The sequence below is a fragment of the Aquarana catesbeiana genome, linkage group LG03 (genome assembly GCF_042186555.1).
Source record: "Aquarana catesbeiana isolate 2022-GZ linkage group LG03, ASM4218655v1, whole genome shotgun sequence".
NCBI lineage: Eukaryota > Metazoa > Chordata > Amphibia > Anura > Ranidae > Aquarana > Aquarana catesbeiana.
Genome location: NC_133326.1, coordinates 605138752 through 605166450, shown reverse-complemented (window position 1 = coordinate 605166450; position 27699 = coordinate 605138752). Strand labels below are relative to the sequence as shown.

The window sequence follows — 27699 nt, the reverse complement described above, 5'->3', positions numbered from 1 at the left end:
CTTTTTTTTCTGCACCACAAAGCCTCCAATTTACAGGAATGTGTAATGGGTACTTCCTGCAGCCATTGACAGGTTTTGAAGGCGGGTGAGGCAGGTCTGTGAAAGGAGCAATAGAAAAGAAAGGCCAACTGCAGCTACCCGCAACCCAGGCCTGAGCCACTGCTCCGCCTGTCAATCACTCACATGTGTATTAAGCAATTTAGCTCAGCACACTACATTTAACACCTTACTTTTGGGTCTGTGCCGCCTGCCAGGTGTCCTTTCAGTGCTTATGTGGATCCAGCCTAAAAGGAGTTGTATTTTTGTTGGGGATAACAGAAATGGGGTGATTTCTACACAGAGGAAGTGCAATAACACAATCGGCCTGTGTATTGGATTCCACAAAAATAGATTTATTTACATAAGACCATGTATTCGCGTCATTATACAAAATCTTCGTAGTATCTTCTTCTCCAATACTGTGCAATGACCACCTGGAAAGCTCACAAGAATACCACACCTGGCAATTCCACTTCAGTGGGTTAAATTTACATTGTTTCAGTTAAAATATCACAGACAAGTCTGAAAGTTCATCCAACACAATCCAACCAGCGGCACAGCTCCTGCACTCTAGGTCTGCTCTGATTCCTTCCTGTCACGCCTCTTTGCTTTTGTATATTTGAATGTGCGAAGTGGATTCTGTGTCCTCTTGAACTAGAAAAAGAGAAGACATGAATTTATTTATTTTTAAAAGTACAGTACCACAAGCATTTTATTCAAAGCTGAACAGCAGGAAAACCGTTAAATACACAGATGCCATAATATTCCACAGTAATTTTACCTGTGAAAAGACTTGTATTTCTGTACATCTAGTTCAAAGATTTACACAGGTCTGCAATACAGCAAAGCTCTGTCTGTCAGAGTGGGAAACCTGATTTCTCTCTGCAGTTAAGTAACACATATAGGTCTCCTCCTCTCCCACTGCCTGTAAATAGGCAGTGACAGGAGAAGCAGAAGAGTGACAAATTTATCGCTCTATCACTCTGCTCTCTCTTCCTACCAGCATGTCCCCCTTTTACCGCATGAACAGTGCAACACAGTTAGACCAACAGATTGATAGGTAATATTCCAGGACTTATACTGCTTGCATTTGAAAATATAAATTTAGGAATGGATTACTGAATACAAAACTGCATTAACTTTTGTCCTTTATATCTAACAGAGTCCAGCTTTAACACTTTCGCTGCAAGAGACACTTTATTTTTTTTACCCAAATTAAAATGCACAATTTAGGCCTGAAGAGTACTTAAAACCCCCAAAATTGTATATAGATGCTCTGAAAGCAGAAACCTGTAAAATAAAATGCTGGCAACTGCAATTTTATATGTCATAAAATATTAGAGATATTATTGTTTACCGCTTCAGGTCCAGCCTATAGCAGTTCTACTGCTACAGGGCAGCACCTGTGCAGCAAATCACAAACATAAAGGTGATCTGACACTTCTGGGTAGGGAGCACGCATGTGTGCCGCTGGCGGCTCGCTTCCATTGTGATTACAGACAGGAGAAGCCAATCATTAAGCAGAGAGACAGAACTGCAATCTGCCTACGTATACAAGGCAGATCACCATTCTAACAGGAGGAAAGGAATGGAATTTGTGTCCTTGCAAAGCAGGGAATAAATACCATCTCTTCCCCTAGTAAAAGCACCTCCCACACAGTGCACAAAAACACTGGCTAGGCCCACAGTTAACACTTTGATCACCCCTGATGTTAACCTCTTCCCAGCCAGTGTCATTAGTACAGTGACAGTGCATATTTCTTAGCACTGATCACTGTATTAATGTCACTGGTCCACAAAAAGTGTCAAAAGTGTCAGAATATCAGTCGCTGATTGCCTCCGTTAGTAAAAAAAAATAAATAAAAAGTATCCCATAGTTTGCAGACACTATAACTTTTGTGCAAACCAATCAATATATGATTGGGATTTTTTTTACCAAAAGTATGTAGCAGAACACAAATCGACATAAATTTATCAAGAAAGTTGATTTTTTTCAATTTTTTTTTTTTTTTATTGGATATGTTTTATAGCAGAAAGTAAAAAAAATGTGTTTTTTTTCCTTTTTACAAAATAGTCGTTTTGTTTTAGAGCGCAAAAAAATAAAACAGGTGATCAAATGCCATCAAAAGAAAGCTCTATTTATGGGAAAAAAATACATAAATGTTATTTGGGTACAGTTTTTCACGACCGCGCAATTGTAAGTTAAAGTAACGCAGTGCCGTATTGCAAAAAATGGCCTGGTCACGAAGGGGGGGTGTGTGTGTGTGTGTGTGTGGGGGGGGGGGGGGGGGGGGGTAAATCATCCGGCGGTCACATGGTTAATAAAAGTCTATTTTCGGGAAAAAAAAAATTATATATATATATATATATATATATATATATATATATATATATATAATTTGTGTATACACACAAATTCAGGTTAGTGCATATAAACACAATTGGGTGGATTTTCTAACACTGGGGAGTGCAAAATCTGGTGCAGCTGTGCATGGCAGCCAATCAGCTTCTAACATCAGCTGATTCAGCAAAAAAAAAACAAAAACTGGAAGCCGTTTGGTTTCTTTGAAGAGCTGCACCAGATTTTGCATCTTCCAGTTTTAGTAAATCAACCCCAACATATTACATTATATATAGTTATATTTTTTAAGTTAAGTATAAAAGTTGAGGTTGTGTAAAGTAATGCCTGTCAAGCATTAAAATTGTGCCCATCCTTAAAACAAGTGAAAATCTATGGTGTCAAAAACAGTCTATAAGTGAAGCTTTGAAAGCCTTTAAATAGGCGTCATCAGTTTAGAGTGAATGGTGGCCCAAAATTATCGCTATCCAGCTCGCGTGTTGATACCCAACACATTATATTGTATCCCCAGTCCACGCTTCTAACACTCACAAATGTAAACTAACTCCACAGTGAACAAATTAAACCATTCAAGCAGCCGTATTTAAAGCAGAACCCCTTATCCAACATTAAATAAGGCTAATCTCACTTGAATACAGCAACTGAAAAATTATTAAACAGTGTTACAAAATGAAATATCTTTTCACTTAACCTTATTGCTATTACAACAGGGCTTATATCCCCACTATGACAGCAAATGACAGGTTCTGTTGAAGGAGACATCAGGTGTCTAATGTCATCTCTGTGCTCCTTGGAAGCTAAAATAGCACAGAACAGGATAGGAAGGGCAGGAAATGACCACGCTAAACCTGGGAGTGATCAGAGCTCATAGCTTCCAGGTTCACTGTTCAGAGGGACAATCAGCAAACTGATGTTCACTGATCTCCCACCATTCACTCTGCTGATACCATGGATGTCCTGGGCATCTACAATGGACAGGGGGATCCCAGGACACATGGCATGGGTTGGCATCATGTTGTTGTACATTTGTAGGTGATCAGTAGGCTTTATAGTTGCCAAGATTACTTACAGTAGAAAACTGACAGGTGAAGAAGAACAAACTGCCAGCTGGACTGGGCTGTGGTCAGGGATCTGTTACTAGGCTGCCGTAGACACATGCCTTACATCGATAACAGTGAAAGCGTTCAACCATAGCTTTGATCAAAATTCTGCTCCATTTTAATGATAGCTAGTTGCTGAACAAATTTTTGCTTATCATTTATTTTGTGAGTATCATATCTGCTGCTACTGCAAACAGACAGCACCATCTAGGGGTAAATAAAATCACTAAAAAAAGGGAAGACTTGCTTTACAGACAATATATTTCCAATAATAGAAATAAATAAATAAATGAGGGTAGCTCAAAATTGTTATATTGTATATATACAGTATACCTACTTATATCACACACAAAATGTTGCTCTAAAGCCAACAAGCCCCAAAGCAGTTTAGAACTGTTCAAATATGGGGGGAAAAAATAATGGGACCTAAAACAAGCATACTGGGGCTCTAATAATAATGTTAACTCCAAAAACATAAACAAATTTGAAATAGTGTATTATAAATATCAGTTATAATAATCTGATATTCTGTATCACCAATAATCCTGTCAGTGTTTGTGTACCTTCTGTTGCATGTTGTCCCTTTACTTTCCCTTTTCTCACTATTCCCATTATAATGAATTTGGGAATCATATTTGTAATGCAGCAGAATTTTTTTTTTAAGGATTACTCGTTTTGATTCATTATGGAATTAACATGTATGATTTGTTGCACATAATAGTTTAATCTTATGATGATCACATATGGGTTAAAAAACATTAACCACTTCACGTTCAATCTTCAATTTTTACTGAGCAATAAAGTTATATGGAAAAAAAAAAAAAAAATTAGAATTCTGTGAAATTTGCCACAAGTCACATTGAAGTCTATGGGAGGCAAATCTTGATGCTAAAATTCTGACCAGTGTCAAAATGAATATGCATGCTATTGTCCAAAAAAGACATGAGGAGTTGAGCAGTGCCATGTGGGACATTTAACAAAGCAAGTACAGTACTTGGGCAAACTTTGAAGAGCAAGATTTTTACAGCAGCAAACATTTTAGGAATTTGGCAGTTCCAGCTGTAGAAACATTGTATGGCACCTAGGTAATGGTAGCCAGTATAATTTTTATGGGGGTTTTAGGTGTGGGCAGATGGCAATTAAAAGTGTAATCTACAGCATGAGTGCTCAACCTGTGGCCCTCCAGCTGTTGCAGAACCGCAAGCCCCATGAGGCAATGCAAGGCCGCGTAAAAATCGGGACTTGTAGTTCTGCAACAGCTGGGAGGGCCAAAGGTTGAGCACCCATGATCTACACCATCAGCAGCAGGGGTTTGTAGACAGGCTATATCCAAAACTGGTTCTTTTTAATAAAAGCGAGCCAGTCCAGAGTCAGGTCTGGGTCTCTGAGCATGGGTGTAGAGATGTTGTACACAAGCATATGTATGCCTGCCATATTGCAATGACTGTCCACTCTCCCTAAGAACTACTCCAATGCACAATGACAAATGGCTGCTGGGAACCCACCCTTTTAAAGTAAGGCCACATAAAGCCACCATCATTGGCTATTCTAAGAAAGCTAACCTAAGTTCAAACGCTAGATTACAGTGCATTACTGTAACAGAGTCCAGTTTACCAATTTTCTGCATTCATTTGCTGGGACAAAACATTTCAAGCCTGCTAGATATTACAACAAACCCATGTTTGCAGTAAACCCAAAACCCAGGCAGGGAAAAATGCCAGCTCTCACCTTGCTAGAAGCAAACCTGGAAAGCCCTCCTGGCTTCAGTCTTAGCCTTTTTTTCTTCTTGTTCATAAGACTGATGACAGAGCGCATGGAAGGTGGAACTGTGAGAAACAGTAACATAACAGCAAGTGAGAATATTGTGATTAGTGAATACAATGGTAAAGCTAAAAACAAGGAAATATAAGCTAAGGATTTATTTTGAAATTTGAATGTTTTCCTGCAGTGCCATGTTATTTTACTATAGAAAAACAAAAAAAACGCAAAAAGAGGTCAAGCACAGTAATGTCTATATAGGATGTTCAGGAGTTAAAGTATACCTAAAGGCAAAACATTTTATTTTAGTTTTGGATAGAATGGAGAAGGATTAGAACATCTGTCAATTTTTATTGCTGTCTGTGCCCCATTAGGGAGATTTACCTTCTTTATTTGTCCTGTTTACGATTATCACTGAAAGTGAAAGTAAAGAAAATCCCATATTTTGGCTTGTCCCCAGAAAAGTTAGAGATGAAATCTTCCAATGGGGACACTAGTTATGGTGACCTGGGGTTCGCCAAGGAATTCCTTTAATTTGCAGGGATTTCCTCTCACTTCCTGTTTGGCTATGGGATATGAAGTAAAGGTAATTTTCTGCAATAGGACACAGAAGGCAAAAAAAAAAAAAAAATCTCACATGGGCTATAACCCTCCCTTTCTCTATCCAAAATGGGGAAAAAAGTTTTGCCTATAGTTACTAGAGGTGTGCATCTTCACTGGTCTCATGACACAATTCAATTACGATTATCTTGTCAACGATTTGATTAGATTCTGCGATGCATCAAGATTACTGACAAGCTCCCACTTCCGCTTGGGCCGCCTAGGCGGCGCTTCCTCCCTGCAATCTTCGGGGACATATCACAGGTCCCAAAAGATTGCCTGATTATGCAAGACAGCGCAGTGAGATATGCGCACCTGGCTGTGAAACTGCAAGCTGTCACAGCCGGATTCCCACAGTGGTATTGCCAGCGCCATGGACAGGAGGGGGAGAGAAGGGAGGGTTTGGGTGGCCACGTCGCTGGATTGTGGGACAGGTACAGAGTGTCTTTATTAAAAGTCAGAAGATGCACTTTTTTGTAGCTGCTGACTTTTAATAAACAAAAAATTGACTGGAACTCCGCTTTGAATTAAAAATAACCTCACTCCCTTAAAAAGTGCACTACAGGGTACAGACATTCACACACACTGCTGCTGGGAGGTCAGGAGGGATTACAATCGACAGCTGACAAACAGCCCTGTGAAGTTCCCTGTACTGTCTCTGTGCTGACTAGTGGCAGCTGGTGCTCAAAATTTTTTGGGGGGCGCAAACAAACTGAAAAATACTGAACCTCCCCCATTAATTGCAGCCTCACTGTGCCCGTCAAACGCAGCCACTTGTGCCCAAACGCAGCCTCACTGTGCCCATCAAACATCAAAAGCAGCCACTTGGGCCCATCAAACGCAGCCACTTGGGCCCATCAAACGCAGCCACTTGGGCCCATCAAATGCAGCCATCACTTCACTAACCCCCCCACAATGAACGGGCGCCACTGGTGCTGACAGACAGTTCCCTGGCATTCCTATTTGCACCTTCCAGCACATTAGGACTTAACACAGTGGAACGTGCAAAGGGGAAGCCAGGGAACTGTCAGCACGGAGCGTGTACTAGGTGTAAGTAGAGTACAAACTCATTACTGTTGGTAAAATTACTGTGTTTTAATAAATCCCGTGTTACAATCAATGAAGTTCCCTGCTGTATGTGCTTTTTAAAAAAATATGGAACTTCATACTGAATTTCACAGTACAATACATGCCACTCATGTGACTGCCCGGCCCGCCTCTCACGTCTCTTCTTAGTCCCGCTCACTGACTGCAGCTATCAGATCAGAAGAGAGGTGGGCGGGGCTGAGAATTCCCCGTTGACTGTCAGGGCTCAGGAGAGACATGAGGAGAGAGGCGGGGCGGGCCGGGCAGTCACATGAGCGGCATGTATTGTACTGTGAAATTCGGTATGAAGTTCCATATTTTTTTAAACAGCACATACAGCGGGGCACTTCATTGATTGTAACACAGGACTTATTGATTGTAACAGTAATTTTACCAATACGCTCGGAGCGTTCTCCCGGGAGGGGAGGGGCAAATCGGGATGACTTCACCCGGCAATCGATTTTCTGGTCGTATGCATCGATTCCGCATCGGGGACATCCGAAACGTGATGCAGCGATTAACTTCAGCACCCCTAATAGTTACTTTATTTTTTCCTGAAGGTCTAACTTCACTGATCTGATTGGTTTTCTTAGAAAGAGAATAAGACACTAAATCAACACAACAGCCAGGCAAGAAGAATTTTTGGAAGGAATTCAGAAATGGCAGCCATTTCATTTCTATTTTCTTCAGACAAGTGTTTTTTTTTTTTTTTTTTTTTTTTGAGGACACAGCTTATCAGTGGATGGTTAGTCTAAATACATGCACTGATTAATATATTTATAGTGCTGTATATTGGATAGGTTTTATATATATTTTTGTAAATATTTTTTTTAGGAGCAGAATATTTATGTTGGAGTCTGAGAATGTGCTGCTTGTAAGGAGGTTAAAGCAAGCCTTCCGCTTTTAACAAATCAAAAAATGGTTATCCCAGTAACTGCACACATATAACTGATACACCAGGAGAACGTATACTTACTCAAATATTCTGGAACATTTTTCAGGTGAGGTTTCACTACTGCTGGGTGCAAAGCCTTGTCATGTCTAAGAAGGTGTAAATCCCGCGGATTATCCTCAAAATATGTCTACAGAGAGAAGGATAAAAAAAAGGGTTCACTTTGCAGATGTTGCACACACTTAAAAAAAAAAAATTGTATCAGCGAAAACCATGGATTACATGTGAGTGTCTTTGATTTCACAGAAATATACAAGAACCAAGAAAATAATACATGGATTAAAACTACCCAAAACTATCATTTAGTTATGGGTGGATAATGCTTGCTGCCATATTTACTGAGAGATATCCACAGTTCCTAGCTTGCCTCACTTCCTAGAGACATCATTTTAAATTCAGCAGAAGGAGCAACCCTTTATGGGGTAGAAATATAAATTCTGCAGGGAGCTTTCAACCCTAAATTCAGAGAGATTTGATCAGTTGCTGGGTGACCCAAACTTCCAGCAAAATATCGGAACTTTATATAATATCTGACTTGACATGGTGTACTGAGAAAAGGATTTCTATACCTCACAGAAAAAAGTATATTGTTTTGGAAGAGATACAAGTTCATACATTTAATATAGAATGTAGAGTGCTTTGGAAAGAACATGGAGCTAGGAATCACTGGCTGACCTCAGATGATCCCTGTTCATTTTTCAGTGGTTATAAAACATTAATATAGTCCTATATGTTCTCTGATCAGAGCAGTTCAACTGGACTCAAGACAGCTAAATATACACAACCATGTGAACAGGTTACCTTCCAAAATATTTTAAAATTCTGCTCAGTCACACCCTTGCCACACTATACAGCTTGGAAGATAACTCCACTATGCACTACCACAGCTTTTCCCTTTCCTACGTTACCTGCCTGCATGCTAACTATCAAGCAGCATAATTTCACTGCTGAACTCTTTAACTTCCTCCAACTGTAAGCTGCCTAAACATCTCCCCATTCCCGTCTGCATATTAGATTGACAGCAATGTGCAACCCAGCCTGAATGGCTCAAATTGCTAATCTCCAGCTGACAGTCTGATGTATACTAGGCAGGACACTATGGGAAAATATAAAGACAGATTTCAAGAAGTTACACTAGTATCATTTTCATACATTTTACATTGAACACATAACTAAAGAGTGCTCGATTTGTTTGGCATTCTGTTTTAATTGAAAACAGGTTTATTATATGTAACAATTATTTAGATGTTGTGCTATTATCTTCCAGAATGGGTGCCATTCAAGCTGGAAGCAAACATGAAATATGCTTGAACAGGACCAAAGCTGGGCTACAGGGAGGACAGCTCCAGCAAGATTTTTATACTGTAGTAGTAGTATTGGACTAAATAAACATGCTGGTGGATTATACAGTGACAGAAAAAAGTATTTGATCACCTGCTGATTTTGTACGTTTGCCCACTGACAAAGAAATGATCGGTCTATAATTTTAATGGTAGGTTTATTTTAACAGTGAGAGACAGAATAACAACAAAAATATCTAGAAAAACGCATTTTAAAAAAGTTATAAATTGAGTTGCATTTTAAAACATAACTTAGTACTTGGTGGCAAAACCCTTGTTGACAAGCACAGAGGTGAGACATTTCTTGTAGTTGGTCACCAGGTTTGCACACATCTCAGGAGGGATTTTGTCCCACTCCTCTTTGCAGATACTCTCCAAGTGATTAAGGTTTCGAGGCTGACGTTTGGCAACCTGAATGTTCAGCTCCCTCCACATATTTTCTATGGGATTAAGTTTTGGAGACTGACTAGGCCACTCCAGGACCTTAATGTGCTGCTTTTTGAGCCACTCCTTTGCTACCTTGGCTGTGCGTTTTGGGACATTGTCATGCTTGAAGACCCATCAACGACCCATTTTTAATGCCTTGGCTGAGGGAAGGAGATTCTCATCCAAGATTTAAGGGTACATGGCCCCATTCATCGTCCCTTTGCTGTGGTGAAGTTGTCCTGTCCCCTAAGCAGAAACCCCCCCACACCATAATGTTTCCACCTCCATGTTTGACAGTGAGGCTGGTGTTCTTGGGGTCATAGGCAGTATTCCTCCTTCTCCAAACATGGCAAGGTGATGCCAAAGAGCTCGATTTTGGTCTCATCTTACCACACCACTTTCACCCAGTTCTCCTCTGAATCATTCAGATGTTCATTAGCAAACTTCAGACAGGCCTGTACATGTGCTTTCTTGAGCAGCGGGACCTTGCGGGCACTGCAGGATTTCAGTCCTTCACAGCGTAGTGTGTTACCAATTGTTTTCTTGGTGACTCTGGTCCCAGCTGCCTTGAGATCACTGACAAGGTTCTCCTGTGTAGTTTTGGGCCGATTCCTCATCTTGCATGGAGCCCCAGACCGAGGGAGATTGACAGTTATTATGTGTTTCTTCCATTTGCGAATAATTGCACCAAGTGCTGTCACCCTCTCACCAAGCTGCTTGGCGATGGTCTTGCAGCCTTGTGTAGGTCCACAATCTTGTCCCTGACATCCTTGGACAGCTCTTTGGTCTTGGCCATGGTGGAGAGATTGGAATCTGATTGATTGCTTCTGTGGACAGGTGTCTTTTATACAGGAAACAAGCTTAGATTAGGAGCGCTCCTAATCTCAGCTCGTTACCTGTATAGAAGACACCTGGGAGCCAAAAATCTTGCTGATTGATAGGGGATCAAATACTTATTTCACTCATTAAAATGCAAATCAATTTATAACTTTTTTGAAATGCGTTTTTCTGGATATTTTTATTATTCTGTCTCTCTCTGTTTAATCAGCAGGGGATCAAATACCTTTTTTCTCTCACTGTATATACAGTACACTTGTCACTGCCCCATGAACTTCAGTTGCAAATGCTGTTGTCCTGTAATGCCGGTCAAAGCAATCATTTACATTTGGCAGCATCACCAAGCTCACACCTGTTTCATTTAATAAAAAAAAAATACACAAAAAAAAAACAAAACATTGATAGCAAATTTTGTCTATCAGATGTGTACGTTTAATCACCTGCTTGATGTCAGACTTTGCATAAACTTAGACTTGCTCCGCCCAAACAGATTTTCTGGTGGCAATCTTCTTTCCTTCAAAAGCCCACAAAACACTATTAGACCAGCTGGTTTCCTAGCAAACTTGACATCCAGCAGCTGTGAGATGAGTGTCAGGAGAAAAGTAGACTGTGAACTGTGCTGGTTCAGAGGCTACTGTGCAAAAAGACTCCCCTCAAAACTTACTATAACATTTCCGCCCACGGTCGAGATCTGTTGGATGTGGACATCACCATGGAAGAAATCAAAGTTGCCAAGGTGAGTAAAGGGCCAGACAGGTACACTGCCTTTTTTTATTTTACACAAAAAGCTCTCTGATCTTATTCCGCATTTGCGGTGTATCTTTAACATCCTTGAAAAACTGGACAACCCTTTCCCTTCGAATCATTATAGGCCAATGTGGTCGTGCTCCCTAAATCAGATAGTGACCCACATTCATGGTCTAATTGCCAACCAATATCTCACCTAAATAGAGATGTGAAAATTCTCACTAAGATATTGGCAATCAGACTCAACTCTTTTTTGGGAATGCTTATCCAGAAGGACCAAGGTGTTTTTTTTTGTACCACTAAAAAAAGCTAGCGATAATGTGCATAGAGCAATATAACTCATCCATTTTACCGATTTTCGCTCAAACCCAACTATGCTACTGTCTCTGGACGTCCACAAGGCTATTGATACTATTTCCTGCTCTGTGAAAGTGGGGTTTTGACAAAAGAAATTTGTCCTGGTTTTCGGCCCAGTTCACACTGGCGCAACTTCGGCACGACTTGCATACAACTTCTTTAACCGAAGTCAATGCAAGTCGTGCTGAAGTCAAACCAAAAGTAGTGCAGGAACCTTTCTCTAAATCGGAGCGACTTAAGTCACCACTATTAGAACTATTCCATTGCACTTAATGGGCTGCGACTTGTCATGCGACGTGCTCTCAAAGTTGGAGCGCATGTTGCACCAGTGTGAACCAGGCCTTCTTTGCCCAGCCCTTGGCTACGCTGAAATATGCAGGCTTCACCTTGGACCCCTTTCCTATTAGGTATGGCACTAGGCAGGGATGCCTCTTTCCTCTAGATTATTCATTTTGGGGCTTGAACCCTTAGCAGCAGCTATCTCTGCAAACTCGAATATCTGTGGTCTCAAAATATCTGGAGAGCACAAAAAATGTATGCTTTTTGTCGATGAGATCTTGATGAACGTCTCTTCCCACCCACACCACTCTTCTTAACCGCTTTGTGGTCTTTTCCGACTTTGGGTTAACATCAAACTTACCAGTCAACGAAACAAAGTCTAAAGCACTGAAACTTACCTTGGCTTCAGACCAACTCCAAATGATTAAAGGAAATATTTTGCCTGGCCCATCTCCCCACCCTACCCTGGCATCCAGTTAACATAGCTGGGTTTTTACCCTTCCAGGAAATGGCAGCTAGACACAATATTAAGAATTTCACATAAAAGATAAATATAACAGAGGCTGGTTATTATAAACAAAAAGCCACAGGGTTTTCCCTACCTTTAGTTTCTCAGAGTTGAGTAGTTCCTCTTTTATCTCCTTTAGACGTGCCTCCTTTATAGCTTGTTTGGTCACTGACCTCATTGCATCCTATAGGAGGAAGAGACAACAGCCAAAGTTACAATTTCTGTTAGCAGAAACAGTCGCAAAAATTCAAACAGCCTAATTATCACTCTGCACTTCAAAGTACAAGCCAACTGTCTGCCTAGCTGAGGAATCCTGAATTGAGCTGATCTTCCTGCAGGAAACAAACTGGAATTAAAATGTCAGTCTACCCACAATTGGTGTTTAAGTTTTTTTTTATTCTGATGAGCTAGATCATCTGACAACTCTTATACAGGTGCATCTCATAAAATTAGAATATCATCAAAATGTTAATATTTTTCAGTAATTCAATTCAAAATGTGAAACTCATATTTTATATAGATGCGTTACACACAGAGTGATATATTTTGATGATTATGGCTTACAGCTAGTGAAAACCCAAAAATCAGTATCTCAGAAAATGTGATTATTACATAAGACCAATAAAAAAAAAAGATTTTTAATACAGAAATGTTGGCTTACTGAAAAGTATGTCCATGTACAGTATAGTATGCATGGTACCAATACTTGCTCAGGCCTCCATTTGCATGAATTACTGCATCAATGCAGTGTGGCATGAAGGCGATCAGCCCGTGGCACTGCTAAGGGGGTTATAGAAGCCCAGGTTGCTTTGATAGCGGCTTTCAGCTCATCTCACCACAGTCAGTGATGATTTGGGGAGCCATGTCATCTGCTGGTGTTGGTCCACTGTGTTTTATCAAGTCCAAAGTCAGCGCAGCCCTCTACCAGGAAATTCGAGAGCACTTTATGCTTTCCTTTACTGACCAGCTTTATGGAGATGTTGATTTCATTTTCAGCAGGACTTGGCACCTGCCCACACTGCCAAAAGTACCAATACCTGGTTTAATGATCATGGTATCACTGTGCTTGATTGGCCAGCAAGCTTGCCTGACCTAAACCCCATAGAAAATCTATGTGGTATTGTCAAGTGGAAGATGAGAGACACCAGAACCAACAATGCAGATGAGCTGAAGGCCACATCAAAGCAACCTGGGCTTCAATAACACCTCAGAAGTGCCACAAGCTGATCGCCACATGGATACAGTAATTCATGCAAAAGGAGCCCCGACCAAGTATTGAGTGCATACTATACTGTACATGGTCATACTTTTCAGTAAGCCAACATTTCAGTATTAAAAATTGTTTTTTTTATTGATCTTATGTAATATTCTAATTTTCTGATCCTGAATTTTGGGTTTTTACTAGCTGTAAGTCATAATCATCAAAATTAAAGCGGAGTTCCACCCAAAAATGGAACGTCTGCTTATCTGGTTCCTCCCCTCTTCTGGTGTCACATTTGGCACCTTTCAGAGGGGAGGGGGGGAGCAGATACCTGTCTAATACAGGCATTTGCTCCCACTTCCGGTGAAAGATTGCTGCAGAATCCACAGCGATCTACGCCATGTCCGGCCCCTCCTCTGTCGCATCTATATAAAATATAGGAGTTTCACATTTTGAATTCAATTACTAAAAAAAAAAAATTACTTTTTGCTGATATTCAAATTTTACGAGATGCACCTGTATATCTTCCAAACACTCTAGTTTTAAGATCCTGTGCATCATTTAGCAGGTTTACTCACATGCTGTGGGTTGCAAATCTCTCAGTCAGACATTTAGCTTTTTAGTGAGGATGCAACAGATTGGGTGTAAACACTCCAAATTCCAAAAGTGCGTGAAAACAGACCAGAAGCTAAAAAGAAAAGCTTACCCCCTAGGAACCTCAAAAGCCAGTGGGAGATTTCAGACTTCACAAAACAAACAAAAAATACAACTTTGTATTAAAGGATAAGTTCACCTTTACAAAAAAAATAAACGCACATTTTTTACAGGCAAAACAATATGCATTTATCATTTTTTTTGTAATGAAACCGTTAAGCATTGCACTCACGATGAGCAGATCATGGGTGTAATGCCACGGTCCTACAGACTGATCTGTGTATCTGTCTGCCCGTACCTCCGATATGGTCGGGCAGTTACACTGTGACAGGAAGCATTAATGAACTACCGTAGAGCTCAACAGTGCCCTGGTGGTTCATTGAGAACTACAAGCCGACCGCCGCAAAGGCTGTTGGGACTTGTAGTTTTCCCATTCACAGAACATGGTGAATTAATGATGCGGCCGGGTGGGTGGAGCCCCACAAGGCTGAATTTTTTTGCACATTGTGACAGAAAGCGGGGGTGGGGTGGGTGGATCCCCCACTAGCTGTCAGAACAGGGGAGCGGGGGCTAGTGCATCTGTAACATGTAACACACTAAATATGGGTGTAAAATGTAAGACGTTGCAAAAAGGTGAACTTATCCTTTAACCCCAAGAGCCTATTCACACAAATGCTTTTGTTCTTGAAATCAACGGAAAAGCATCAAAATGTACGTCAGCGTTAAGATGCAAGTCAACAGATATGAAAGTGCATTGATGAGTTGTGAAGCTGGCTTAACACCTTTGAAATAACTACGTTAAACCCCCTTTTTAGTGCACAGTGGTATTTGTACCCCAATCACCTTTTTTTCCTCCTCAATTTATGTCCTGAAGGTAACAGTCACAGGAAGCTGTGGTGTATCCCTGGAATGCAGACTCAGATACTCTGCAAGGTTTTGTTTTTTAGCTGTCAAATGTTTTCACTACTTAAGCTTTTGGCAACCTTTTTACTACGGATGAACCTTGAAATCATTTTCAAGTCACAGGACCCATAATAAAATTGACTTTATCTACAGCTCAAGCTATGTTAACCACAGCACAATGAGAGAAGAAACCTCTTATGTTAGTGGTCATTAAGAAGACATAAATATCACCATTAGAGTCCATAAAAGGTGGTTTTACTTGCCAACATATATACAAAAAAACTGACATCTAAATTTTGAAATGACCAAACCTTTAACTGTGCAGGTAGATATTATTTGTAGACAGTGCTTATATTCAGAAGTCTTCTGCATTTCTCATTGAGCAAAACAGATTTTATGAAATAGATATATCTAGTGTTCACTCAATGCAGAGGAAATAAACTGCTTGCTTTATTATCCCTCTCCACAGAAAAAAACAACTTCTTCCTTCTTAGATGCCTCCTTGCATAGAGAATAAAATACCCGGTACTTTTAGGTATAGAGGAGCATGTAACAGCACTGGAGCTTGACATTTGACGCTATCACACAGGACAGGGAGAGTCCTCAGCCTTGCTTTGCATAAGCTGACTTGAAGCTTACTCATGGCCATATTTCTTTGTTTCCAGCAGTTTAACATAACCATGGGAGCCAAGCAATGCATGTGCAGCTGTGGAAGGGAGCATTACATTTTAAGGGTTTGTTGCTCCAAAACTTCATATTCCTGATATGTGGCTGCTGTACCATGTACTTGTATGAGAAAGTATCCTGCTCTCTTTGTATTGCTATTACTTGCAGTTTAGGAGATATTCAGAGTGCATGCAGCCGGTGACGTTACCGGCGCATGCGCGCTGAAGGTCCAGCATACAGCGCCAGACCTTCAGAGCTCGTGCGGTAAACGGCAGCTCCTGCACGCATTCGCAGGAGTCACGTCATCGCACCCCCGGCCACTCATGTAGCCAGAGGGCGTAAAACATGGAAGGAAGACCAAGGGAAGATGTAAGACCTCTCAGCAGTGACAGCATGGCGCTGGAGGGCTTCATACTAAGGTAAGTCTCTCATCATGTGCTAGTATGCGATGCATACTAGTATATTATGACATTGCCTTGCATGGGATTTTTAATTTTTTTTCCCCCCATCAACTGCAGGTTACTACCGTTTTAACATACCTGGTTGCAATCCTGGTTATCGATTAGAACTGTTAAGCTCCTGATCCCTGGGAGATCAGGTTTATGTTTTCTATTCCCTGACAACGTTTGCTAGTCTTTCTAATCGAAGAATGCCTACTTGAGAACATACCATGACTACTGTTTGTTTTGTTTTTTTTACGATGGTTTATGTCATCTTGTTTTTTCATGCTTTATGGACTTGTGTCTTTAAGTGAGAACCAGAGAACAGGCTTTTGTTTAATTGGAATATTTGTCATTACCAGATTTTTTTCAGTAAAAATATTGACATAAACAAAGCTCAGTACACCTTAAAACCGTATTAGGAAAAATATGGAAAAAGCTGCAAATAAAATCTATAAGCGCTTGGGTCCAGGTGTGGCTGTGTTGTTTAGATTACCTGGCATGTGTCAGCTGTTAAAACCAACTTCCAAGGTTATGTGGTGCTTGCTTGTCCGCAATAGGAAAGGTCCAAGATGTGTCTCGCCACTCACAGGTTCCAATGTTGGTGTGTGTCAGCTGAGCTGAGCAAGAAATTTCAGGAGCTGCTGGAGGGGGGGCACTGTGTGGATGGCCGTAGCGGTGCTAGGAAAGTAAAGGACCGCAGGTTGTGGCAATTCACCCCATGGAGACAACACTGGTAGGGGCGTCTGGTGATGACGTCACTTGTCGCACCGACAAATGGAAGAGGAAGCCAAATCCAGGAAGGAAGGACACTTGGGGAGCAAGCCAAACGTGTTGGTCCCATCGTTATGACGACATGTTTCGCGCTCCTGTGCTTTGTCAAGTCATGTGACGGGACTGGACCAATCGAGATTAAAAGGACTGAAAACCTGAAGTGTCTGAGGGGGCTTGGATATCGCAATTGGCTGTGACACATCTGACCCATCCCTCTGGGAAAACTTAACTTCAATTAACTACTACTTCTTGTTTACCAATACTGCTATTCCTATGGTTTATGCCTGGTAATATAAACAACACAGCTACACCTGGACCCAAGTGCTTATGGATTTTATTTGCAGCTTTTTCTATGGTTTTTCTACCCAGGAGTAAATCCTAGCAGCTAAGGTCCACTGCTTTGCCTAATTTTCGTTTTCCTACAATGTTGTCCCTCCCATCATGTGGGACAGAAAAATTCTACAAACTCCATAAAAATCTTATAGGACATCGGTAGAATATACTATGCCTTTGTTTTTAAAGAAACATTAAACCAAAAAGCTAAATACATTGCTAAAATACAAAACATTTTTTCCTGTAAAGACAGCCTAGAAAACCAGGCAGAACACGCCTATATTTTCAGTCATACTGACCCGACAACGGTACCGGAAGCCCTCCACTTCCTCCATGCGAAACCTGTAGGGACGCAGCACACTTTCCCCGGTACCAGCTGCAAGATAAATATTTGCTTATTATCACAGAAACTGAATTAAAAAAGCAATCGCTTATCTAATCTCTAAATCAGGAGTCATTTTTGGCCTCTGCGACTGCCTTTTTCTTACTTTATCTACCTCGCTTTGTTTTCGAAGATGCAAATAAAAAAAACTTATTTTAAAAAATGTGGGTTTTTTTGTTTTTGTTTGTTTTTTAAATTGTTTTACAGCAAGCTTGAAATTAGATTCTGACCCAGAGGAAAAGAAAAGTGATACCTTAGGGAGGGTGGGAACCAAGCAGGATTTGTGTACTTTCACCTTTTTTAGGTCTATAAAATACTGACATTAACAGGGCCTGAAGGGCCCTGCTTGTGAGAGATTAAAATCTAAAGGGAAAGGGCAAATGCAACACAAAGGAATAACCGTGTGGGTAATAAGAACAGCTTTGAGTTGGTGGTGCTCGTTAACAAGACCCAGACATCTATATCCTATCTGTCCCTGCAGAGGGTTATATCTGCAAGCTCGTATGACCTCGCCACAGAGGAGGTCCAACAAGTGGGGTAAGGGTACATCCATTACTCCTCTCCCGCAACTATTGGTGGCTTGGAAGTGTTTCTGCACCTTTCACCTTTCTACCCTGATGTGACACACCAAAGGAACGGCTTTTCTTCCTCACATATTTTGTTATTGCTAACTTGTTTTTCATGGACTGAATGTGGTGTCTTTTAAACGATTGGGCGTCCAATCGCATCTTCAGAACTTTCACTTCTTTTTCTAATAATTTTTTATGGAGATATGATATACTTTCCAACCTTAATTTGTTGTTTTGTTATCTCTTTGCATTGGTATTTAAATATATTGTAGCTCCTGGGTATTATCCAAAGGAGTTTTCTAATCGTAAAAACCTCATTACATGTCATATTTATGCTAGCGCACAATTTTAGTTTATAATGTTATATATGCACACAGAAGCAAAGTTGTAGGTATTTTCATTATCTGGATAATCTGGCTGCAAAAACAATCACTATGGTCTCTGCAAGCCTAGTGTTTGTGTTTTGTGATGAATCCAAGATTTACAGTATGACTTGCAGCAAAATATCATTATGACAGCTACAATGACAAATGTATGCCAGTGTGTCCAGGTAATAAACTTAAGCCGGTTATACATGGATTGAAATTTAACCGATTCAGCAGGAACTGGCTGAATTTCAATCCATGTATAGGCATCCTGGTTGTACACAAGTTTCTCTATCGATCGACTTGTAAACAACCAGCCTTTCTGGTTTTCAGCCTTTCTGGTTTTTCCCAAACAATTAGTGCTGTCGGATATAGCCAGCAACACTAATCATTGTGCTCTTCTGGCTGGGAAGGCTCCCCCTCGCCAGAACACAATAGCGATGCGAGAGGGACACCGTCATAAACACTAAAACACTAACTGCGTTGATTGGGATAAATCAAGCAATTTACTTTCTTTCCACAAAAAAAAAAAAAAAAGTTGCATAATCTATGGCTTGCCTTACCTCCACCAAGAGCTTCCTCAATTTCTGCAAGCATAGAGAGCTCTGTATGTGCCACCAATGTTAGGACCACACCTGGGTTGTTAGCGCGAGCAGTCCTAAAAGAGAAAGCAATTTAAGAAAATTCAACCCGGGGGGGGGGGGGGGGGGGGTGTGAGTTCATTGTACTTGATACCATACGCACCTTCCAGCTCGGTGAATATAGGCATCAACAGATTGGGGGAAATCAAAGTTTAGTACTGTAGACACGTTCTGAAAGTCTATGCCCCGAGATACTCCATACTCACTGTCCTGGCCTCTGAAAAGAAAATGCAGCAGCAATGTAAGTAGCTAAGAAGCAATTATTAATATCTGGAGGAAATAGGAGATCATGCGCTGCCATGTACAAGCAATCAGCAATTCATTGACAGTTATTGGCTGGATATAGATGGCTATATAGCAAATATAGGAAAATGAATGGTTAGCAACTCAGTGGGAGACATGGAATTACAGGTATAGTGGATGTAAGATACAATGTACAATCAGTAGCGCCAGTGGAACTTTAGCAAGTTGTTACATTGTTTGAGATTTACATAAAATAAAACTCACTTTTCTCCTTTTCCTTTTTTCTTCCTTCCAGTTGCTTTCTTTTGCTTCCCGCTGGGTTCAGCTAATGATTGTTCATCTGTTGCAATGATGTAGTCATAGAAACCTTGATTAAACTGTGCTATAATGTGACACCTGCAGGACCAAAACATCAGTTATAATACTCTGGGGAAATGCCAATGTATTTTCACAGCACAAAGGTACTGAGGTTGATTTACAAAAGGAGTAAAGCACTGTGCACAGATTCATCACATTCAGTAAACAAAGTTGTTTTTTTCTGTTTGCAAGGTGTATTTTTCACTCAGCTAAGTGAATGAGGTGAAGCTGGGTCACATTCAATCATAAAATCATGTGCAAGCAAAAATTGTGTTTTTTTGTTTTGTTTTTTACCATTTTACTTGGACGTGACTGGATATTCATTGCAAAGTGTATTTTCCCTTAGCTGTACTTCATACACCAAGTTAAAATGAACTTGGCAAAGTGAACACGTGCTAATCCTTTATCTCTACACAAATCCCAGAACGGATTCTATATAAACCATGCTGTCTTCTAAAGATTGCTAGCTTGGAAGCCAAGCATTAGTTACATGTCACTATCAGATACTTACTGATTAGGGCTGAAGTTAGGGGATTACTCAAAACAAGAGGGTCTCCCTACATTCTGCATGCAGAACTGATCTACCTGCAAGTACCTTGACTGCATTTCAAACACCAGTGTCTGTTAAACTATGGGTTGGTACCCAAATTGTGTAGCGGATGTGTTTGATGGGTCGCCACATGACCCATCATGTAGTAAACCTAGCCTACTTTGTCCTGTCCTTTTTACTCATTTGGCTTCAGGAACATTTTAGTAACAATTCTCTTGGGGGCCAGTATGGTAACAATATTTCTTACTTGGGTACTTGGATTAAAAGGTTTAGGAACCCCTCTAATACATGATATACTAAGGATTCCAATTATTTTGGCTATCTTATTTATTTTATTCCAGCACTCCTTAGCATACTCCAAGAGGTGTTCCACACAAATGTACTATGCAGTCGGACATCAGTAAAGAGGTGAAGGGCTTAAAGTGTTACTAAACCCAGGACCCTGCATTCACTATATCTGGTCTCCCACAGAACATGGAAATGCAATTATTTTAGTAAACATAAACTGCTAAATACCTTTTCTCATCAGCAGTTAGAGCAGTCTTGTGACTTGTAGCAGTGTCCAGCCAAGCACAGGTTAAAGCTTGTACGAGGAGTTTTCTGACTGCTCTATGAGACTGCAAGCCCCTGTCCCTCTGTCTGGACAGTGCCGATTGGCTCTGTGCTAATCAGATGCACTCTCCCAAGACCAAAAAAAAAAAAAAACACCTTTCTAGCAATACACAACAAACTGGGCATGTGCAGCCTGACTCCATAGGCTCTGGATTATCAGGGGACAGTGGAAGGAAGGGGGGGGGATCTGGGCATACAGGCTTTTTACACAATGCGGAGGATTAACCCCTTAGGTTCCACAGTGAGTATAACAAGCATGCTTTACTGCACATACAGACTGATTTTACTGTTGTGGGTTTAGTAACACTTTAAGGTGTCATGGCCTTGATACATGAGATGTCACCTGACGTGCTTAGAAATATTGTCATTTCAACTGTCCCTAGACATGACAGTGGAGCAGTATAAGGATGCAAACTTGAACTGACCATCATGCTGAATTTGCTTTATAACCTACAGTCGGTATGATCCTTTCCACTAAACAAGGAAACCAAACCAAATATTTTAAAACAAAAATGGCAATATAATTTTAGGGATCTGAAAAGAAACCAGATGGCCTAAAAACAAACCAAAGTACATCCAGGGAGACATACAAACTATTTCAGATAGCGCCGCTGGTGGCAGCTGAACCCAGGCTTTTAAGACGTACCGTGACTGAACCGGCAGTTCAGAGTTTAGCACACAAGCTGGAATACTGAACTGTTCCAGGAAAAGCTTGAGCCGGTAACTCCTTTCCACATCGTTAACAAATAGAATGGTCTTGCCACGGATGAGGGAGAGTTTTAGTAGCGTGTAGAGTAAAAGGAATTTGTCTTCCTCCTCACACTGGATCTGATATTGTGTCAACTGAGAGCTGTCAGGCAGCTGAGATTCTTCTAACTTCAGGGTCACCTGGGTGGCAGGAAAGAGATTGAGAGCCAGAAAAAAATAATATGCAATAAAAGAAAGTAAAGGGTGATGGTCTGCTTTCTGGCGCTCGCTCATCCTCCCTCTTCCCTAACCTGCCGGGCTGCATGCTCGGATAAGAATCTGGTATGGATTTTGGGCGGACACCCTCCACTGCGTTTTTTTGGCATGGGGGATCCCCTTAAAATCCATACCAGACCCAAGGGTCTGGTATGGATCTTGGGGGGACCCCACGCTGTTTTTGTTTTCATTTTGGCGTGCGGTTCCTCTTCAAGATCCTCAGTGTACAAGTCGCACCGCAAGTTGAATCATCATGATCCAACTTCTGGTGCAACTTCTATTCAATCAATGGGCTCTCATAGGGAACCATAGATTTTGAATAGAGGCAGAGAAATGCCGCTAAAAGCTAGCATGAACGCCAATACAAAAAGCTACTAAAAGCACCTTTTTACAGCTGCTTTTTCCTGGCGTTGGTAGTGGCTTTGCAGCTCGTTTTTTGTAACGCCCTGTGTGCATGACCCCCTAGCTTTCCCCTTAACCACTCCCGAACCGCACCATAGCAGATATACTACTACAGGGCAGCCGTTCTGTTCAGAATCATGTACAGTATCCCACAAAAGTGAGTACACCCCTCACATTTTTGTAAATATTCTATCTTTTCATGTGATAACACTGAAGAAATTACACTTTGCTACAATGTAAAGTAGTGAGTGTACAACTTATATAACAGTGTAAATTTGCTGTCCCCTCAAAATAACACACAGCCATTAATGTCTAAACCACTGATAACAAAAGTGAGTATACCTTTAAGTGAAAACAGAGTTAGGTACCTGGTAACTTTTTCTAGCAAGTCTTCCAGGGCAGCATCCAAGAGATAGGCTCCTCCTTCCTGCAACAGGAAACACATTAGTCCACCATTAAAAATTTGTTAGTCTCACCTGTGTGCCTCAGTAGTATTAAAGCACCGAAGTAAGCCAATGCCTCCCCACAATACCTGGCATCATCGCTTAGGGTGGGAACTAGTGCTGCCCTGGAAGACAACTTAGAAAAAAAGAGTTGCCAGGTACCTAACTCTGTTTTCTCCAATCGTCTTCCAGTGCTGCATCCGAGAGGATGTATCAAGCAATACTTACTAGGGTGGGGATAAGGCCTGGAGCACCTTGCGACCAATGTCTGGTCTTGACAGACGGTCAATGCAGTAGTGCCTCGCAAAGGTACTGAAGCTCGACCATGTCGCTGCACTGCAGTTCTGCTCCGGTGTTGCCCTGCCTTTTCTGCAACTGAGGTTGCCTAGGCTCTGGTCGAGTGGGCTTTGACCCCACTTGGGGGGCAAGGTTTTGTACCTGATAGGCCATCTGTATAGCAAGGTTTATCCATCTGGCCGTCGTGCTTCTCGATGCCTGCTTTGCCTTTTTGACTCCTGCATGGAGGACAAACGATGTGGTAGTTCTTTGCCAGCCCTTTGTTCTCTCGATATAAGCTATGAGTATTACCTCTAGCTTGTTGTATGCGTCTCTTTTCTGCTATCCATTGACTTAGGAAGAGATGGGATAACCACATTCTGCGTCCTGTGGAAGGTTGAAGAGACTTTTGGTAGAAAAACTTGGTTTGGCGAGAGGACTATTTTATCTGTCTGGATCAGGCAGTAGGGTTCCATCATGTAAAAAACCTTGACTTAAACCCACTACCATGGCCGATGCTGGGGCCACTAAGAGTGCGTGTTTTAGTGTAAGATTTTTATCTGAGCACTCCTCCAGTGGTTCGAATGGCGGAGAGAGGAATACTCTGAGCACCGTGGAGAGCTCCCATGTCGGAGTTCTTCTGACTTTAGTGGGTCTGGCTCTATTTAACAAGATCAGGAATCTCTTTACGAGCAGGTCCTCTGCTAATCTGGTGTCCAGACAGGGGGAGATTGCTGCCACTTGTACCCTCAGCGTGCTCGGACAGAGGTTCTTGTCTGCTCCCTCTTGCAGGAAATCCCAAATCGCCGGGATGATTCCCTGTTGGAAACCTGTTTGTTCCCATACCAGGAGACAACCTTCCTTCTCGCTCTAGTTATGGGTTTTCTGCTGGCTAGAATGGGGTCCATCACTCTGTCCGACAGTTCTTTCTTTTGCAGCCTCACCTTCTCAGTAACCAAGCCGAAAGCTTCATGAGTTTGTGATTCGGGTGGTTGACTGGCCCTCGTGATAAGAGGTCCGGTAGGTCTTCCTGTATCAGGTGCGGCTGGAGACAGTTTCATCGAGTGACAACCATGTTCCCTGGGGGCCAGTGAGGTGCTATGAGTATCACTGTTGCTCTTTCTTCCCTGATTCTTTGGCTCACCTTTGGTATTAGAGCGGTCAGAGGAAATGCATAACACAGCTGGTGTGCCCAGCTTTGATTGAACGTGTCCACTCTGAAGTTGCCATCTGTGGGATCCAGCGAGAAGAACCTTGGCAGTTTGCATTTGTCTTTGAGGCAAACAGATCTACCTCGGGCACTCTCCAGGTCTGCGTGATCCACAAGAAGGTTGCTTGGTTTAGAGACCACTCTGTCTGTTTTTTGGTGTTTCGACTTAGAAAGCCTGCCAGCGTGTTGTCTGTCCCCTTCAAGTGGATGCCCGAGATTGATCTGATGTTTGTCTCTGCCCATGACAAAATTGCTTCTGTCAGGCTCAAATTAGGAGATTTTGTCCCTCCTTGCCTGTTCAGGTATGCCACCTTTGTGTCGTTGTCTGACTGAATCCGGACATCTCTGCCCTGGATAGCTGGTAGCAATGCTCTCCGTGCTCTCTAGGGCTTTTAATTCCCTCATATACTAGGAGGCTCAAGACCATCTGGCGTTACAACTGCCCTGTACAGAGATCCCCCCATGTGCGCCCCCCATTCTAGGGTACTGGCATCTGTGATGATCCTCACAGGGTTGGCTTGCGTCCATCTGCGCCCCTAGGCGTAACGGAGCAGATTGAGACACCACTGAAGAGATTGTTTGACCAAACGAGGGACAGGAATGAACATCTCTAAGGATGATGGATAACCAACCCACTGGGTCAAAATGTGATTCTGTAGAGGCCTAATGTGGAGCTGTGCCCAGGTGATGGCTGGGATTGAATATCTCATCAGTCCTAGCACCGCCTCGTTCTTTTCTTCGTCAGGAAGGTTTTGGTTACCCTGGCGTCTAGCACATAATCTTCTGTTCAGCGGCTTCCTTGTTAAATCTCCTGGAATGACAAAAGAGTGCTTCCCCCCTTTTTTTTTTTTGCTTGGGGGAACCCTTTGTTCTTCACTGCGGTCTTGTCCAGGACAGTTTACAGGTCTGGCCCAAACAGAAAATTTCCTGTGAATGGGATCACACACAGCCTATTCTTGGAGGCGATGTTCCCTCCCATGACTTTCAGCCACAGGGTTCTTCTTACTAAGGCCGTTGCCCTAGAAGATATCTTACTATTTCAGCCGAAGCATCCACTTGGAAAGCTGCCACTCTGGTTAGTGTGGGAATGGTCCTCACTAATTCTTCCCTTGGTGTGTCTCCTAGCAACTCTTGCAGTTGAGACAGCCAGCTAACAGGGTGCAAGCTGTGCATGTGGAAGCCATTGCCGGATTTAAAATCACCACCCCTGCTTCCCATGCTCTGCATCATCAAAAGCTAAGTCGAATTTGCGACTCTCACGAGGGAGGCATCTACTTTGGTACATTTCGCCCAAGTCTTCGTGTCTTCCTCTGCAAATGGATACCTGCGCTGGCCCCGTGCGGGTTGGTGAACACACCTGCACCTGCCACGTCCTCCCTGGCATCCTCCTTCCTGGGTTTCCAATAGGGAGGGGAGCATTAAAGGCCTTTTGTAATTTTTTAAAATCTGCGCTGCAGCCGACCGGAAGTGATGTCCCTGGAAGCGACTCACTCTAGTGCTGCCCCTGGAGGCTCCAGCCTCCACCAAGATGGCCGCTGACTGGACTGCGTGACCGGAAATGTTGCGTCCAGTGTCATCTTGCTACACCTCCCAGGACCGCAAACAAGGTAATTTTGCGGAGATGTCTGTGGGATGCGAGTGGAGTACGATCGGCGGGCAGGATGGTCGGTGGCCAGGTCGCCAGCACAGCGAGAAAACCTCTAAAGCACCTGGAGTGCGGGGCTCGGCTGTATGGCCCTCCACCATCGAGGAGCAGTAGCTGTGGGGAAAAATGCCGGCGGGCATGTAGTGCAGCTGGGGGGATAGTTGCATACTCCTCTGTAGGGGTGAAACTTCAGGCAGAGCCTTGAGGCTCAGATTGCTGCCCCTGCTCGCCCTCCCAAGGCCCCCTGGGCTGAATGGGATGTTGGTCAGGGAGTCCCCTGCAGAAAGCACAGAGACTGGATAAAATAACAAACGTTTGCAGCTCCTGTGGGTCCGGAGGAAACACAAAACAACCGAGGCACACAGGTGAGACTAACAAAATATATAATGGTGGACTAATGTGTCTCCTGTTGCAGGAAGGAGCAGCCCATCTCTCGGATGCTGCCCTATAAGACGATTGGAGAAAATTTCCTAATTGGGCACAATTAGCCATTTTTCATCCCCGGTGCCATGTGACTCATTAGTCTCATTCACACCTGAGACAATGTCTCAGGTGTGAATGGGGAGCGGCTGTGTTAAAATTTTGTGTTATCGCTCTCACTCTCTCATACTGGTCACTGGAAGTTCAACATGGCACCTCATGGCAAAGAACTCTCTGAGGATCTGAAAAAAAGAATTATTGCTCTACATAAGGATGGCCTAGGCTATAAGATTGCCAAGACTCTGGAACTGAGCTGCAGCATGGTGGCCAAGACCATACAGCAGTTTACCAGGACAGGTTCCACTCAGAACAGGCCTCACCATGGTCGCCCAAAGAAGTTGAGTGCACGTGCTCAGCGTCATATCCAGAGCTTGTCTTTGGGAAATAGACGTATGATTTAGGGCTGAAACAACTAATTGATTATGAAAATAGTTGTCAACAATTTTCATAATCGATTACTCGGCCAGCCGATTAGTTGGCCTGCATACAGAATGCATTATATGTTTACATATCAGGAAATACAGTGCAGCACACATACAGCTCAGTACACCATCCATACAGGTCAGTAAGTGCCTGAAAACTTGTAAATATGTGAGGAGCAATGCCTCATGGGACATGTAGTCCTGGGCAGGAAGTGAGTGGCTCAAAAGGCAGAAGTTTTTTTTACCTTGCTATAGGGTCACGCTATACTATAATTTGCAGCTTGCTATTGGGGCACTCTGAAGGCAGGAGGAGCCAGAAGCGTCTGTGGGGGACCCCAGAATAGAAGAATTGGGGCTGCTCTGTGCAAAACCATTACACAGAGCAGGTAAGCATAACATGTTTGTTGTTTTAAAAAAAAAAAAATTACTTTAAAGACTGCGCAGGGAAGATCAGCATCTGAACTCAGAGAAAGTGGAGGCTGATAGATTTGAGGTAATAGAAGGCATTACAATTACATTTAAAGTAAACTTTTACATGGAGGCAAGCCACATTACGTGGGGGCAGGGCACATTACGTGGGGGCAGGGCACATTACATGCGCCCCAGTGTGAAAGGGATCTAAATAAAAAATGTGATCCGAGTCTGATGATATTTACCAGATTCAACCTCCAATAGTATATACAGTATATCTCGTCTGTCTGTTATTCTCAGAGTGGATTGAAGATTTTGCTCCCTAACCATATAGTTGGTAATTTATATTTACCACTGCATATAGATTAA

The 27699-nt window shown here is 42.2% G+C and overlaps 1 protein-coding gene across 1 annotated transcript in view; it reads right to left on the bottom strand.

The window, feature by feature from the left end:
* Positions 1 to 371: 371 nt before the first annotated feature.
* Positions 372 to 27699, bottom strand: part of DDX56 (DEAD-box helicase 56) — a 46448-nt gene continuing 19120 nt past the window's right edge. The window contains exons 6-14 of the mRNA XM_073622183.1: positions 21725 to 21966; positions 19824 to 19955; positions 19420 to 19533; positions 19239 to 19333; positions 17659 to 17735; positions 12483 to 12572; positions 7919 to 8024; positions 5227 to 5324; positions 372 to 693 (exon numbers count right to left, since the gene is read on the bottom strand). Coding sequence (XP_073478284.1) covers positions 610 to 693; positions 5227 to 5324; positions 7919 to 8024; positions 12483 to 12572; positions 17659 to 17735; positions 19239 to 19333; positions 19420 to 19533; positions 19824 to 19955; positions 21725 to 21966 — 1038 coding nt within the window. The 3' untranslated portion in view covers positions 372 to 609. The remainder of the gene's footprint in view (positions 694 to 5226; positions 5325 to 7918; positions 8025 to 12482; positions 12573 to 17658; positions 17736 to 19238; positions 19334 to 19419; positions 19534 to 19823; positions 19956 to 21724; positions 21967 to 27699) is intronic.